At 41.8% G+C, this 13,688-nt stretch overlaps 1 protein-coding gene across 12 annotated transcripts in view; it reads right to left on the bottom strand.

Annotated features, from left to right (window-relative positions):
- Nucleotides 1–1,602: 1,602 nt before the first annotated feature.
- mast4 (microtubule associated serine/threonine kinase family member 4) overlaps nt 1,603–13,688 on the bottom strand; it is a 571,101-nt gene continuing 559,015 nt past the window's right edge. For all 12 annotated transcript variants that reach the window (XM_085981755.1, XM_085981763.1, XM_085981673.1 and 9 more), the window contains 3 exons: nt 9,784–9,920; nt 6,605–6,783; nt 1,603–5,072 (listed from right to left, as the gene is read on the bottom strand). In XM_085981755.1, coding sequence (XP_085837881.1) covers nt 3,028–5,072; nt 6,605–6,783; nt 9,784–9,920 — 2,361 coding nt within the window. In that variant the 3' untranslated portion in view covers nt 1,603–3,027. The remainder of the gene's footprint in view (nt 5,073–6,604; nt 6,784–9,783; nt 9,921–13,688) is intronic.

Below are 13,688 nucleotides of genomic sequence, written 5' to 3'. Positions count from 1 at the left end.
AGTTCAGCAAAGATTCACCAGGCTGATACCTGGGATGGCAGGAATGACGTATGAGGAGAGATTGGGTCGATTGGGCTTATTACTCGCTGGAGTTTAGAAGAATGAGAGGGGATCTCATTGAAACTTATAAAATTCTGACAGGACTAGACAGACTAGATGCAGGAAGGATGTTCCCGATGGTCGGGGAGTCCAGAACCAGGGGTCACAGTCTAAGGATAAGGGGTAAGCCATTTAGGACAGAAATGAGGAGGAATTTCTTCACCCAGAGAGTGGTGAACCTGTGGAATTCTCTACCACACAAGGCAGTAGAGGCCAATTCATTAAATATATTCAAGAAGGAGTTGGATATATTTCTTAAGGCTAAAGGGATCAAGGGGTATGTGGAGAAAGCAGGGACCGGGTACTGAATTTGAATGATCAGCCATGATCGCATTGAATGGCGGAGCAGGCTCGAGGGGCCGAATGGCCTACTCCTGCTCCTATCTTCTATGATAGCTCTTTCAAAGAGCCAGCACAGACATGATGGTGAATGGCTTCCTTCTGTACTGTATGATTCTATGATTAAATGGGATTTTCTTCTGCAGACGATAACTCGGATACCAACAGGGCATTCAGACACCATCTTTTGCCTCACGTGGCAGCTGTCCTTCATCCTGCCATTGCCATTTACACTTCATTTAGAGCCATCTTTTGTTTCTTAACTTGTCCCATTACCATCTCCTTTTGCCTTGCACCATCATCCCTTTTGTCTTTTAATCTCTCCTGCCTTCATCCTATCACAGACCTTCCCTTTTGTTCTTTCCTCCCCTCCCCCTTTTCCCTGCCCCCTGCACTTGCTTAAAAACCTGTTCCATCTCCAACTTTTTCCAGTTGTGACGAAGGGTCATCGACCTGAAACTTTAACTCTGTTTTTCTCTCCACAGATGCTGCCTGACCTGCTGAGTATTTCCAGCATTTGCTGTTTTTGCCTCACTGTGCTGTCTAAATAGGCTCGATGGCAGATCAAACCAATTTGCAGAGTTGACTGCCTACCCTCAGCACCTGGTGGTTTTAGATCCAAACTGCAGACCTCAGACTGCATTCAGCGCGGCTTAGGAGGAATCATTGCTCACATGGCTGCCCTCCTGGGATTTTTAAAAAAAGGTTAAAATAATTTTAATGCCTCCAAAATTTGCCTGTTTGGTGTTAATGCAAATATTGTCATAATAACATCATTGCCCAACGTATCCCCACAAACTCAGATCGGGCTATGAAAGTGCCAGTGTGAACAGGGCCTCCAAGCCCAAAACAAGTTCAATGGAGTATGAACGCGACCTTTAAAATGCTGCTGTCATACAACTTGGCTACATAGTTTGAAAAGTTCTTAAAATCACAGGATAATTAAAGGAATATAGGGTAGCCCTAACAAATACTTTGATAATGCAAGAAAGCCCATTTAGACACATATTTTTTCCATATGCTACATTCATATATTTGCAAAGACTAAACATTATTACAGATGGGCTTTGGACAGCCAGAACCCGACCTCAATCTGTTTAATTCTTTTTAAATTGCTTATTGAAAGAATAGTAAGACTTTCAACTGCTGTAATGAACAGACATCTTTTCATGCTGAAAACCATTTATTTTTTTTGTGCTATGCAAATGCATAAGTATAAATATTTTTTTTCATTACGATACAACAGTTAGAACATTCACAAAGCTCTGTGGTGGAAAAACAAAATACAGAAGCTGCAAACATTTGTTTTTATTGCACAGTTCTGACAGCATATTTCAAATCGTTGCTTTAAGCTACAGCGAGTACTCCAAGCCAACAGGTACAGCACACACCTAACTTCACCTGCACCACAACAGAACACAACAAACCAGATCCCACACAGCCCAACATTCTTCACATGTTCAACAGATTGTTGGTACATTATTACCAAAACATAAATTCGTACATATACAAGCAAAATACCTGTGAGGTTTCCAAAATGCCACACATAGATTTGGCAAAAGTAACATTGCCATATAGAGTTATTTACACCTCTGATACGTTTGTAAACAAGTGTTTAATATGCTTTAAAACTGGCCAAGAGCACAGATTTTTTTTTTTTAAAGGCTGTAGAATGGGAGATAACTCCTTTATAGGGATTTTTCTTTAACAAGTAGTCTTCTCAGCACTATGATGTGTTCCTACCTGTGCATTCCCGCTTATTTCAACCAAAACAAACACTAAATCCCGTTTTTCTACACTGAAACAGATAAATAAAGGCTTAGCAAAATCAATTTAAAAAAAAAAGCCAATTCCATTCAGCACTGAGTGGCTCCAATGGGTCCCCCACTTTTTGAACAAAAAACCCCATAAACTTGTTTTTGTAAATAGTCATATGTACAGTTTTTCCTCAGAAATGAATTGATGTTATTTGAAATGTACAGAGCTATTCAATGCATTCAAAGGGAATGTAAGTTTTAGCATTACCTGCTAAAAACAGCAAGCTTTTCCATAGCCACACAACGTTCCATTTATACAGCAACTTTTACTGAATGCCACGAAAGGTGCTTTCATGTGAAAAATTGTTACAGATGAAATAACACCACCACTTTTTAACCACACAATGAACATTTTATTCATGTTACCACAGAGAACAAGAAGTGTGTTACAGGTCTTTATGGTTAAATTATGCCCACAAATGTTCCCCCCCCACCCAAATCTGCATAAGCCATTTATTACATTAATATCTACATAAAAGATCTTTCTACACCCAATATTTCAGACATTCAAGTGACCTTGTATAAATACCAGGATATTTCTATTGGTCATTATAAACAAAGCAATTGTGGCAGCGGGGTGGGGAGGGGCGGGGTAGGAGGGGCAGAAAGCAATGTTTAACTTTTGTGAAGGTAACAACCCAAAGGCTTTACTTACTGAGAAACAGGATTCGGTCATGCTTATGAATGAGTAAAAGTACTGTTGTCAGTTTATTTATGCCTTTTGCTATTTTGCCCTCATTGTCACTGCACTAGAACCCTCCATTGTGACCTGCTATGATTTTTTAGGTTGCCTGTCCTGTAATGCTTCCTTTGGGCATTGTTTTTGGTTGCTTGTGTCCACTTCTGGATGTGTACTACAAGCAGGAGTTTGGTGTTGCACGGAGGACAATTTTGGTGGATCTTTCCAAGTGTTCTCTTTCTTCACAGTACATGACTGTGAATAACTAACTTGCTTATTTCCCTTGAAGTCCGTGCTCTCTTTTCTCTCGGTAGATGCACACATTTCTGAACTTGCGCTTTGAGTGACAGATCCGAGACTGCGCTCGGTCTCACAGGTTTGATCTTTTATCGAACGTGCTGAACTGTTTTCCTTTGTCTCAGGCTTTCCACCTACCGGCACGGCTTCAACAGATAAACGACTAAGAAGTAAGCTTTGAGAAACGTTCTTTGTTTCATCTGCCTTGCCACAGTGACCATCAAGCGTGTTGCTTTTTGAAAGAGAGGATTGTGCATTATTATTCGGGCGTAGCGTGCTCTTTACTGATGAGCTCTGCTGTTCATGTCTCGTAGATAAATGTGTCTCGGTCTTTGATGTACTCGGACCGGACAAGAAAGCAATATCAAGGGTACCTTCCAGTGGCTTTAGGCACAAAATTGATCTGCCGTCCATTTTACATTCAGTCATTTGCCTAGTAACACTCTCAGTCATTAAACTTAACTGTGGTTTGTCTAAAGCAACTTGAGCCATTCCAGTTACCATCTTGGAACAGTCAGATGGGGCTGACCTCAAATGACTGTGAGCGGGGCACGTGGTACTCAGTGATGTATTGTTTTTCTTGACAATTGACAATTCCTCCTTGCTCAAAGATATTAGTGTCTTTGGCTGAGTGTTATGGGCCGATGAGATTGTTTCACTCTTGAAGGTTTCCGATGAACCCTTACCGTTATTAGTTTCTCTGTAACATTTTTTGCTTCCTAAAAGTTCCATATTTGAAGTCTTGGCTTCCAACCTTTCACGAATATTTGACTCTTTAGTGTGTTTTTCAGTCCATTCTACATCACCTTCCTTTCCACGGAATTTCTCAACCTTTAGGGAAGTCATGGGTGGTTGTGCAAGTCTCTCAGAGTTGAGTGCACCAGGAGCTGACGTGCAACTTCCAGCCTCTGAATCAGGACGTGCAGTTTGCAACACTGATAGGATGTCATTGTGACTACTGGAGCTCGTACTTAGCTTTTTGCAAGAAGATAACAGTGGGGCACCTGCTGTGATGCGCTGTTCATCTGAACTTTGCATTTTAATTTCATTATACTTAGAATCTTCAGCAACTTCCAAATTAAACTCACCCGCCTCTACAGTCGCTTGAGCCATACTTTCATGGCCAGAGTTTGGATCTTGTATAGCATTTTGTTTTTGAAGAGATTCTCGTCTTACATTCCAGTTGTTTTTTTTCTTTACAACTATTGCCTTTAGTTTCTCTTTATCAACCTCATCAAGTGACTCTTGTCTTCCCACCTTTCTTGCTACTGGACGCTTGAGACACCCCTGCTCCACAGGCCTAACTTTGGTGATGGATGGCATTTCGAGTGCATTCTCTTCTAAACTATGTAGACACAAATCTCTCTGTAAAGACTCTTTCCTTCCTTCTGCTTGAGATGTTTCCAGGCTATGCTTACGAACACTCAGTTGTTTCTTGTCAGAAGTATAAGACGGAGAAAGTTTTTCAGCAGACTGCACTCTCTTTAATAACGGTGATCTTGGAGGCTCTGCACTTTTAGGTCGAACCATGTGTCTTAAAATAGTTGGTGGTGAGTGCATCTTCGCTGGAAAAGTCTGTGCCATTTTGGAACTTCCAACTGAGTGTCCAAGCAAGGGTGATGGTGACCTCTGTGGTGAAGTTGGTTGGGGCGTAGGAGAAGGGGTTCGTGCCAGGGGGGATAGGGGGATACTACCAGCTGATTTACGTCTCCCCGATCTATATCTTTGTCCACCTAGCTTTGAACTCAATCCATGAAGTGTACTTGGTCTAATATGACCAGAGCCAGCAGGGGAATTTGGAGCACTTGAGCTAGGGGAACTGCTTTGTGAGGAATTTGTACCTGTTAAAACATAAAACATTTTACAGCGGTTAGTTTGTTAATTGTTTCTCTAAACTATGAACCTCAGTTTGTATATTTTGCATTACTGAGAAAAAGACACTTCATCACCTTGCTAAACTTGCCACTACACTTGCAGCTGACCAGATTTGAATATTGTGGTACAACATTGTGGTAATGACAAAACTCTGTAGTATTGTATTATGGCCAATAAAACGGTAAATTACTGAATTCGATCGAGAAATCTCAGGAGCTAGAATTGGATTCCAGCCACCATGTATGATTGAAGGCATTAACTAAACACAAAAGGTTCATTCTAAGGACCCACTGAAGTTCAATGGGTGAATGTACCCAGTAATGTGCTACTTAAACAGAGGATCACAAAGGTACTGTGTTCAATCCCTGGACTGTCAGTGTGTTAGCATGTGTCATATAGGTCAACAGTAAGAGTACTACAATTTGCCTCAACATCACTGAGCAAGGAAGATGAAAAACTTGCTAAGGTTCCTTCTGCAGTGACCTCTACTGGAAAGTGCATGCGTGTGGATACTGGGCAAGGACAGCATTGAACTCAACTGTGATGTCCCGAGGTGAAATAGGTGTCATTGTCCAGGTTCTCATATGAAGAATGGCCCCATAGGCATTGTAGACACCTGCGGAACTTTACCATAGCACGAGTCTGAACTTTCATAAGAGGGGAGAGCCAGTCCACTGGATTCTTTCTTAAATCTATTCTACATTTTCTGAGCACAAATGTATTTACAGTCAAATTTCATTATTAAGATATGAGGACCAGCATAATCAATTAATGGCTAGCATAAAGGTCAGGGGTGTAGCTTTTACATTGGTGTGGCCAGTATACTGGACTTTACAGTATCTCTTCCCTTTATTCATTATAACAATGAAGATTTTGCTAGGTTTAGGAGAAATTCATTACAACAAGAAAATGATAGTTTGTTATAATGTAATTTGACAGTGCATCGTATCTTGAAACAAACCTGTCTACTGTTGACAGCACGGTGGCATAGTGGTTAGCACTGTTGCCTCACAGCGCCAGGGACCCGGGTTCAAATCCGGCCTCGGGCGACTGTCTGTGTGGAGTTTGCACATTCTCCCCGTGTTTGCGTGGGTTTCCTCCGGGTGCTCCGGTTTCCTCCCACAGTCCAAAGATGTGCGGGTTAGGTTGATTGGCTATGATAAATTGACCCTTAGTGTTAGGGGGATTAAATACGTGGGGTTACGGGGATAGGGGTGGGATATGTGTTGGTGTAGGGGTTACGGGGATCGGGTGGGATATGTGTTGGTGCAGGCTCGATGGGCCGAAATGGCCTCTATCTGCACTGTGGGGTTTCTGTGTGTTTGTGTGTGTGAAAAAATGTATGCGAAAATATTTTAGAAAACGAAAGAACTGTGGGCTAAGATGTTATTAAGTTAACAGCATCTCTCAGTTGCGTGAATTGATCCAGTAATCCTAACTGTGAAATGGTCACAACAATTGATGGCCAATAAATCTCACCAGCAAGTTGAAAACTCACCAGATTGAAAATCGGGGGCTGAGCGGAAGCTTTGTGTCGGTGACCGGGGAGATAAACTGTGTGTGGGTGACCCCGGTGTACTGTCGCTGGACGAGAGCGAACGATTCAATGAGGAGAAACTCCGGCTGGTATGAAGTATGACAGGCTGCTTCGTAATCTTTTTGAAAATTGATCGCCTCCTGTTCAGAAATAAGAGATGTTATTGGTTAAATTTTGCATTCTTTACTCAAGATCAGTCTTTATTTTAAGATTGTGATTTTTTTTTAAATTTGTTCCTGGGATGTGGGCATCACTGGCAAGGCCAACATTTATTACCCATCCCTAATTGCCCTCGAGAAGGTGGTGGTGAGCTGCCTTCTTGAACCGCTGCAGTTTATGTGGTGAAGGTACTCCCACAGTGCTGTTAGGTAGGGAGTTCCAGGATTTTGACCCAGCAACGATGAAGGAGCGGCGATATACTTCTAAGTCAGGGTGGTGTGTGACTTGGAGGGGAACTTGGAGGTGGTGGTGTTCCCATTCACCTGCTGCCCTTGTTCTTCTAGGTGGAAGAGGTCGCGGGTTTGGGAGGTGCTGCTGAAGCAGCCTTGGCGAGTTGCTGCAGTGCATCTTGTAGATGGTACACACTGCAGCCACGGTACGCCGGTGGTGGAGGGAGTGAATGTTTAAGGTGATGGATGGGGTGCCAATCAAGCGGGCTGCTTTGTCCTGGGTGGTGTCGAGCTTCTTGAGTGTTGTTGGAGCTGCACTCATCCAGGCAAGTGGAGAGTATTCCATCACACTCCTTACTTGTGCCTTGTAGATGGTGGAAAGGCTTTGGGGAGTCAGGAGGTGAGACACTCGCCGCAGAGTACCTAACCTCTGACCTGCTCTTGTTGCCACAGTATTTATGTGGCTGGTCCTAGTGAAGTGATCCATAACACACCAAGTTACTAAAGAAGGTGCTATGCAGAAACTGGAAGAATTCAGTATCCACAAGGCTTCTGGGTTAGATGGGACACATCCCAGAATTCTCAAGGAATTAAAGAAGAAAATTAGTGATAGTTTGGTTGATATTTTCAGAGCTTCATAAATACTGGAATGGCACTTGAGCACTGGAGGATAAAAAAATTAGTTGTTACACTCAAAAAAGGAGTATGGTACGTACTTGGTAATTATAAGCCATTTAGACTAACAACTTTATCAGAGAAAAACATTGAGACCATGCTACAGGATACTATAAAGAGCACAGGTATCATAGGGAGCAGTCAGCATTGTTTTAAAGTAAAGGTTCATGACTCACAAACCTATTGGAATTCCTTGAGGAGATAACAAAGTTAGAGGACAGAGGGTAGCCTGGTCGATGTAGCCTATTCAGATTTTCAGCCAAGTACCTCATGTGAGGTTAGTTAGGAAAGATTAAGGAACGGGGAACGTAGATGATAAATTGTCAAGACAGATTAAGAATTAGCTTAACAACTAAATCAATGCTTTGCCTTGCGAAAATAATCAGTGGTGTTACACTGGGATCTGTGCTGGGAGTCCAACTCTTCACAATATGAAAGAGGTTCTGGAGAAGTAGTATTAAATTAACTGATGACAGGTAGCCATGTGGACAGGTAACAAGTAGATAGGAAACTTGGACCAATTATGTAGACAGACTGAGATACAACAGATTAATTTCTATGTGGATAAATATAGGGCAATGCATATAGAAACAGTAAACGTGTGGAACATGAAAGGGTCTCCACTGGCAGCGTGTTTAGAAAAGTTGGGAGAGATCACGGATCATACTCTGAAACCATGTGGTCAGTATGAGGCAGTTATCAATAAGGCAAATTGGGTATTGGATTCCATCTGCAAGTCATTGGGATTACACATCAGAACAATTCAGACTGGCACTGCCAGATTAATAGGCCAATTCTGGAGTAAGTCATGCAGTTTGGTCACCCTTACTCTAAAAGGATGCAAATGCCTTAGAAAAGATTCAGAAGAAAGGCCTTAGCTACTAAGTTATGAAGAAATATGGAGCAACTAAACTTATTTTCACTGGAGAAAACAAGACTTGTTGGGGCACCTGATACAAGTCTTTAAACTGCGGAGCTATAGATACGGTTGAAGTTGCAACACGGTCATGGTAAACTTGACTGAATCTCCACTTGACTGAATCTAAAAGTGACCAAATGTACCGACAAGCTTTGAGGGCAAGAAACTGTTTGGCTAAAACATGTGTAAAATAAGTGATGTGTTGGTACTTTTCCTTCAAAAGATAAGATCTTGAAAATTCTGTGAGAACCACGAGTCAACAACCCTGCAGATGTGGAAAAACTATGACTCTCTCCAATCCTTGAATGTCTGGCCTTGGTTAACTAAGCGTCAAAACAGATAGGAAGAGAGAGAAAGAGGAAAACAACGTTAATCACACAGTTTGTGAATGGTGTGGGCGAGTTGCCAAGTTTTGGGGTACAAGTGATATTGTGGACTGACATTCGGGGCTGCAATCGATGGTAACCTGGTCAGTTGCCAGTTATAGTCACATGTCTAGTTATTGTTGAATTGGCCTCTCGTCTGGTGATAGTACGTATGTGGTTTTGCTTATAATCACCTGAGCTTAAAGTAAATGATTTTAGATGCTTGCTGGTGATAAGTACATGAATTGAGTCCAGTTTGTATTCTGGTCATTACTTGTAACCTCTTGCTGATTTTTAAGTAAAAGAAGTTTCATAGATTCATTGGGTTTTGTGTTGTCTGTTCCACGGGTCGGAACTCTATAAACTGTCAATCAGAACGTCTTATAAGTAAGCAAGCTTTTAGTCCTGTACAAGGAGTATAACACTAGAGGGCATTAAGTTCAAACTCACAAATCTTAATCAAAGCTAGAATTCCAAAAAATGATAGCGGACAGGTGGAAGAGACTCCCAGAGGTGGCAGCTGATCTGGAGTCAATTGACACCTTTAGATGGATTCTAGAATAGCTCTGTTGAGCTGGATCAATATCTCTTAAGAGGGTTTGAGGGTAAGAGTTCTTAAGAGCACTGTTTGATTCCCCCCGCCCCAGGGTAGGATAGGGAGGGATGGGAAGAGAGAATCTATGATTAAATAATCATACTTGGACTCTGGAAGGAGTGGGCTTAATAGGCTGAATGGCTTTTCTCGCTCCAGGCTTTATGTTCGGTTTTAAAAAGTAGGGACATAGCAGGTACCTTTCTTGACCTTCCTTCTTTTTGGTTTTCTTACTCCGCCTCATCATTCTGCTTCTGTAGCTGGGTCTTCTTGCTGGACCAATTCTGATTGATGTATTCTCAAACGGTGTGGTTGTGATAGCGACCTTGTTTCCACTCTAATCACAATAAGTTGGAAAATAGTTACTTGTACGGAATGAACATTCAATTAATGAAAATGTTCCACTGCTAATTTCTCTGTGCAGATAAAAATCAAGCTAGCACCGCAATTCAATGCCAGAATTAAAACTAACATTTTATGTACTAAATATGTGCTATTAATAAAACATTGATAAAGTGTTAAAATATATCCAAATATAAAATACCCTAATTGCCCTTGAGAGGGTGGTGGCGAGCCACCATTTCAGAGGATAGTTAAGAGTCAACCACATTGCTGTGGGTCTGGAGTCACATATAGGCCAGACCAGGTAAGGATGATAGATTTCCTTCCCTAAAGGGCATTAGTGAACCAGATGGGTTTTTACGACAATCCTAAGTTTCATGGTCACCATTACTGATACTAGCTTTTTATTCCAGATTTATCTAATTAACTGAATTTAAATTCCCCAACTGCGATTTGAACTCATGTCTCTGAATCATTAGTCCAGGCCTCTGGATTACTAGCCCAGTGACATTACCACTATGCTACCGTTCACCCCCTTGTAAGCAAAGCACCCGAGAACGAACAATTATAAAAAAATATGAAAAAAGTAAACTACAGGAAACTCTCGATTTACCGGCACCTAAATAACCGGAAATCTCTGTTAACCGGCAAAATTCAGGAGTAGGTTCAGGTAAGTTTTACTTCATATTAGTGGCCGTTCCTGGATCTGTGGCTGTGTAACCGGGGTTCCTGCACCTGTTGCTAAGCAACAGGGATGCCTGGATCTTGTGGCCGAGGTTCCTGCACCTGTTGCTAAGCAACAGGGACGCCTAGATCTTGTGGCCGGGGTTCCTGCACCTGTTGCTAAGCAACAGGGAAGCCTGGATCTGTTGCTGTGTACGGGGCTCTCGTACCTTTTACTATACCTCTCTGTATTCCGGACTTTGATAAACCGGCACCACGCTGGTGCCATCGGTGCCAGATAAAAAAAGAGTTTCCTGTACTTGGGGTTTGGAGGAGGATGGCTAACACTTACATTTCTGACATCCTCACTATGTAGTATGTCCCTTTACCATCATTACATAGATTGCAGATTCAATCCCAGTCTTCCCCTTAAATTCCTGTACATATTCTGCCACTCCGTATAAAAGAAATCTAGCAGCATTTCAAATTAGTACCACTTCCCCTATGGCCAGAGAATGTGATAAATCTCCCAGGCAGACTTTCCACAAATGGGGCATTTATTTAGCCGTCTTGGGTTGCTGCATGGAGAATGAGGCTGCATATACTTTTCAAAAGAGGAAACATCATGCTAGCAACTTGTATTTAATGTACAGCAGATTTCTTCAGTATTTAGTATCTCGCACCAATTTACTGTCATCACTTCAGTTATAGAGCAACAAAAAAATAACTGCTGAAAATGAATGTTTTAGACTTGGTGAAAACAGATCAGGATGTCACACCACTTGATGTGACCGAAATTAGAAAGAAATTTAGGGATATTGGGCATTTTCTGCTTTTCTTTCAGCAACGTGCACGTCAGTTAAGTCCCTTTCTGCTTAATTATTAATTGGGGGGGGAGTTTCAAATAAGCTTCTGAATTTAAAACTCCTCTTATGTAGAGTTTTACAGTTTTCTTATGTATTTCAGCCAGCAAGCATCTAAGATCTAGTGCCAAAACATTGCTCGATGATTTCCCCAGAGCAGAACATCGCAGTTCTGAAGAACATTCACCTTGAAACGTACTCTTCCAGTGCAGATGAAAGAGAAGAGAGTTCGTGCTAGAAAAGGGAGGGAAGGTACAGAAGCAGTTCTGCCAAAAGTGTATTCACTAGCGTGAGTGCAAAACGACATCTCAGCCCACTGCTGTACATGAAGCACAAAAGATTATAGTGACAGGAATTTGCTGCATGCGGTGTCAGTAATGTGGGCGGGATGGTGTTTGTCCATGTGTTGTGGCGAGGTGTTCAGACCGCAAAGTGCTGTTGGACAACATTAAAAAAATGCGAGATTTTAAATTAAATCTGGCGCTCCTTGTATTTCATTAGTAACACTCCAGCTCACCAAGCAGAAAGAGAGGCTAATGTTTTGTTATTAATACAGATTAACTCTTTAACATTGAAAGAAAACAGAGAAAGCTAGTTTAATGCAGTGGTACAATGTGGCACTGGAAAAGGTGGCATACAGTTGTGTCAGTCGTGGCTCAGTTGGTAGCACCCTCGCCTCCGAGTCAGAAGGTTCAAGTCCCACTCCAGAGACTTGAGCTCAAAAATCTAGGCCGACACTCCCAGTGCAATACTGAGGGAATGCTGCACTGTCAGAGGTGCCATCTTTTAGAGGTGGATGTAAAAGATTCCATGGCACTATTTCGAAGAGGAGCAGGGGAGTTACCCCTGGTGTCCTAGCCGATATTTATCCCTCAATCAACATCACTTAAAAGCAGATTATCTGGTCATGATCACATTGCTGTTTGTGGGAGCTTGCTGTGCGTATATTGGCTGCCGTATTTCCTACATTACAATATAGTGACTGCATTTCAAAAAGTACTGCATTGGCTGTAAAGCACTTTGAGATGTCCGGTGGTCGTGAAAGGCGCTATATAAATGCAAGTCTTTCTTTCTTTCAATTTTGCAGCATAGACAAAATATTTCTGAAGCTACATGGTAACCAGTGTGGGTCGCTTTGCAAAGGCACTTTATTAGGTATAAGGTGGCAAAGTTAAAATAATGCAAAGGATAGGCAGGAAATGGTTTTGATAGAGTAAATAAGGAGAAACGGTTTCCAGTGGCAGAAGGGCCGGTAACCAGAGGACACAGATTTAAGGTGATTGGCAAAAGAAACAGAGGCGACATGAGGATGCGGTAGACGCAGATTTTATGGTAATTTTCAAAAGGGAATTGGATAAATACTTAAAGGGAAAAAGTTTACAGGGCTATGGGCTGAATGGCCTCCGTCTGTGCTGAATCATTCATTCTATGATTCTATGAGACAAGCTCTTAAAATGTTAAGTAATGAGCAGAGTGGGTATTTAAGGCCTTACTGTATTAGAAAATAGGGTTTTTTGAATATATAACAATAATCATCACTATAATATTTGTTTTTCAAAAAAAAACTATTAGAAATCTGAAGTTAAAAATATAAGTTGCTTTGACTTTGCAGTTTCCCTTTCATTGGCTAGCCCAATGCGGGGGAGCTCATGCTAATTTGAACATATGGGATGGGATAAAAATTGATAAAGAGGTACTAGAAAGGCTGGCTGTACTTAAAGTAGAAAAATCACCAGGACCGGATGGGATGCATCCAAGGATGCTGAGGGAAGTAAAGGTGGAAATTGCGGAGGTACTGGCCATAATCTTCCAATCCTCCTTGGATACAGGGGGTGGTGCCAGAGGAGTGGAGAATTGCAAATGTTACACCCTTGTTCAAAAAAGGGTGTAAGTATAAACCCAGCAACTACAGGCCAGTCAGTTTAACCTCAGTAGTGGGGAAGCTTTGAAAAACTATAATCCTGGACAAAATTAACAGTCACTTGGACAAGTGTGGATTAATTAAGGAAAGCCAGCACGGATTTTTTAAAGGCAAATCGTGTTTAACTAACTTGATTGAGTTTTTTTGATGAGGAAACAGAGAGGGTTGCGGCTGATGTGGTGTACATGGACTTCCAAAACCGTTTGATAAAGTGCCATACAATAGGCTTGCCAACAAAGTTGAAGCCCATGGAATAAAAGGGACAGTGGCAGCATGGATACGGAATTGGCTAAGTGACAGGAAACAGAGAGTAGTG

This window comes from Somniosus microcephalus, chromosome 1 (assembly GCF_052327205.1).
Source record: "Somniosus microcephalus isolate GS21.2 chromosome 1, FLI_Smic_1.0, whole genome shotgun sequence".
NCBI classification, from domain to species: domain Eukaryota; kingdom Metazoa; phylum Chordata; class Chondrichthyes; order Squaliformes; family Somniosidae; genus Somniosus; species Somniosus microcephalus.
This window is presented reverse-complemented; position numbering and strand designations above follow the sequence as displayed.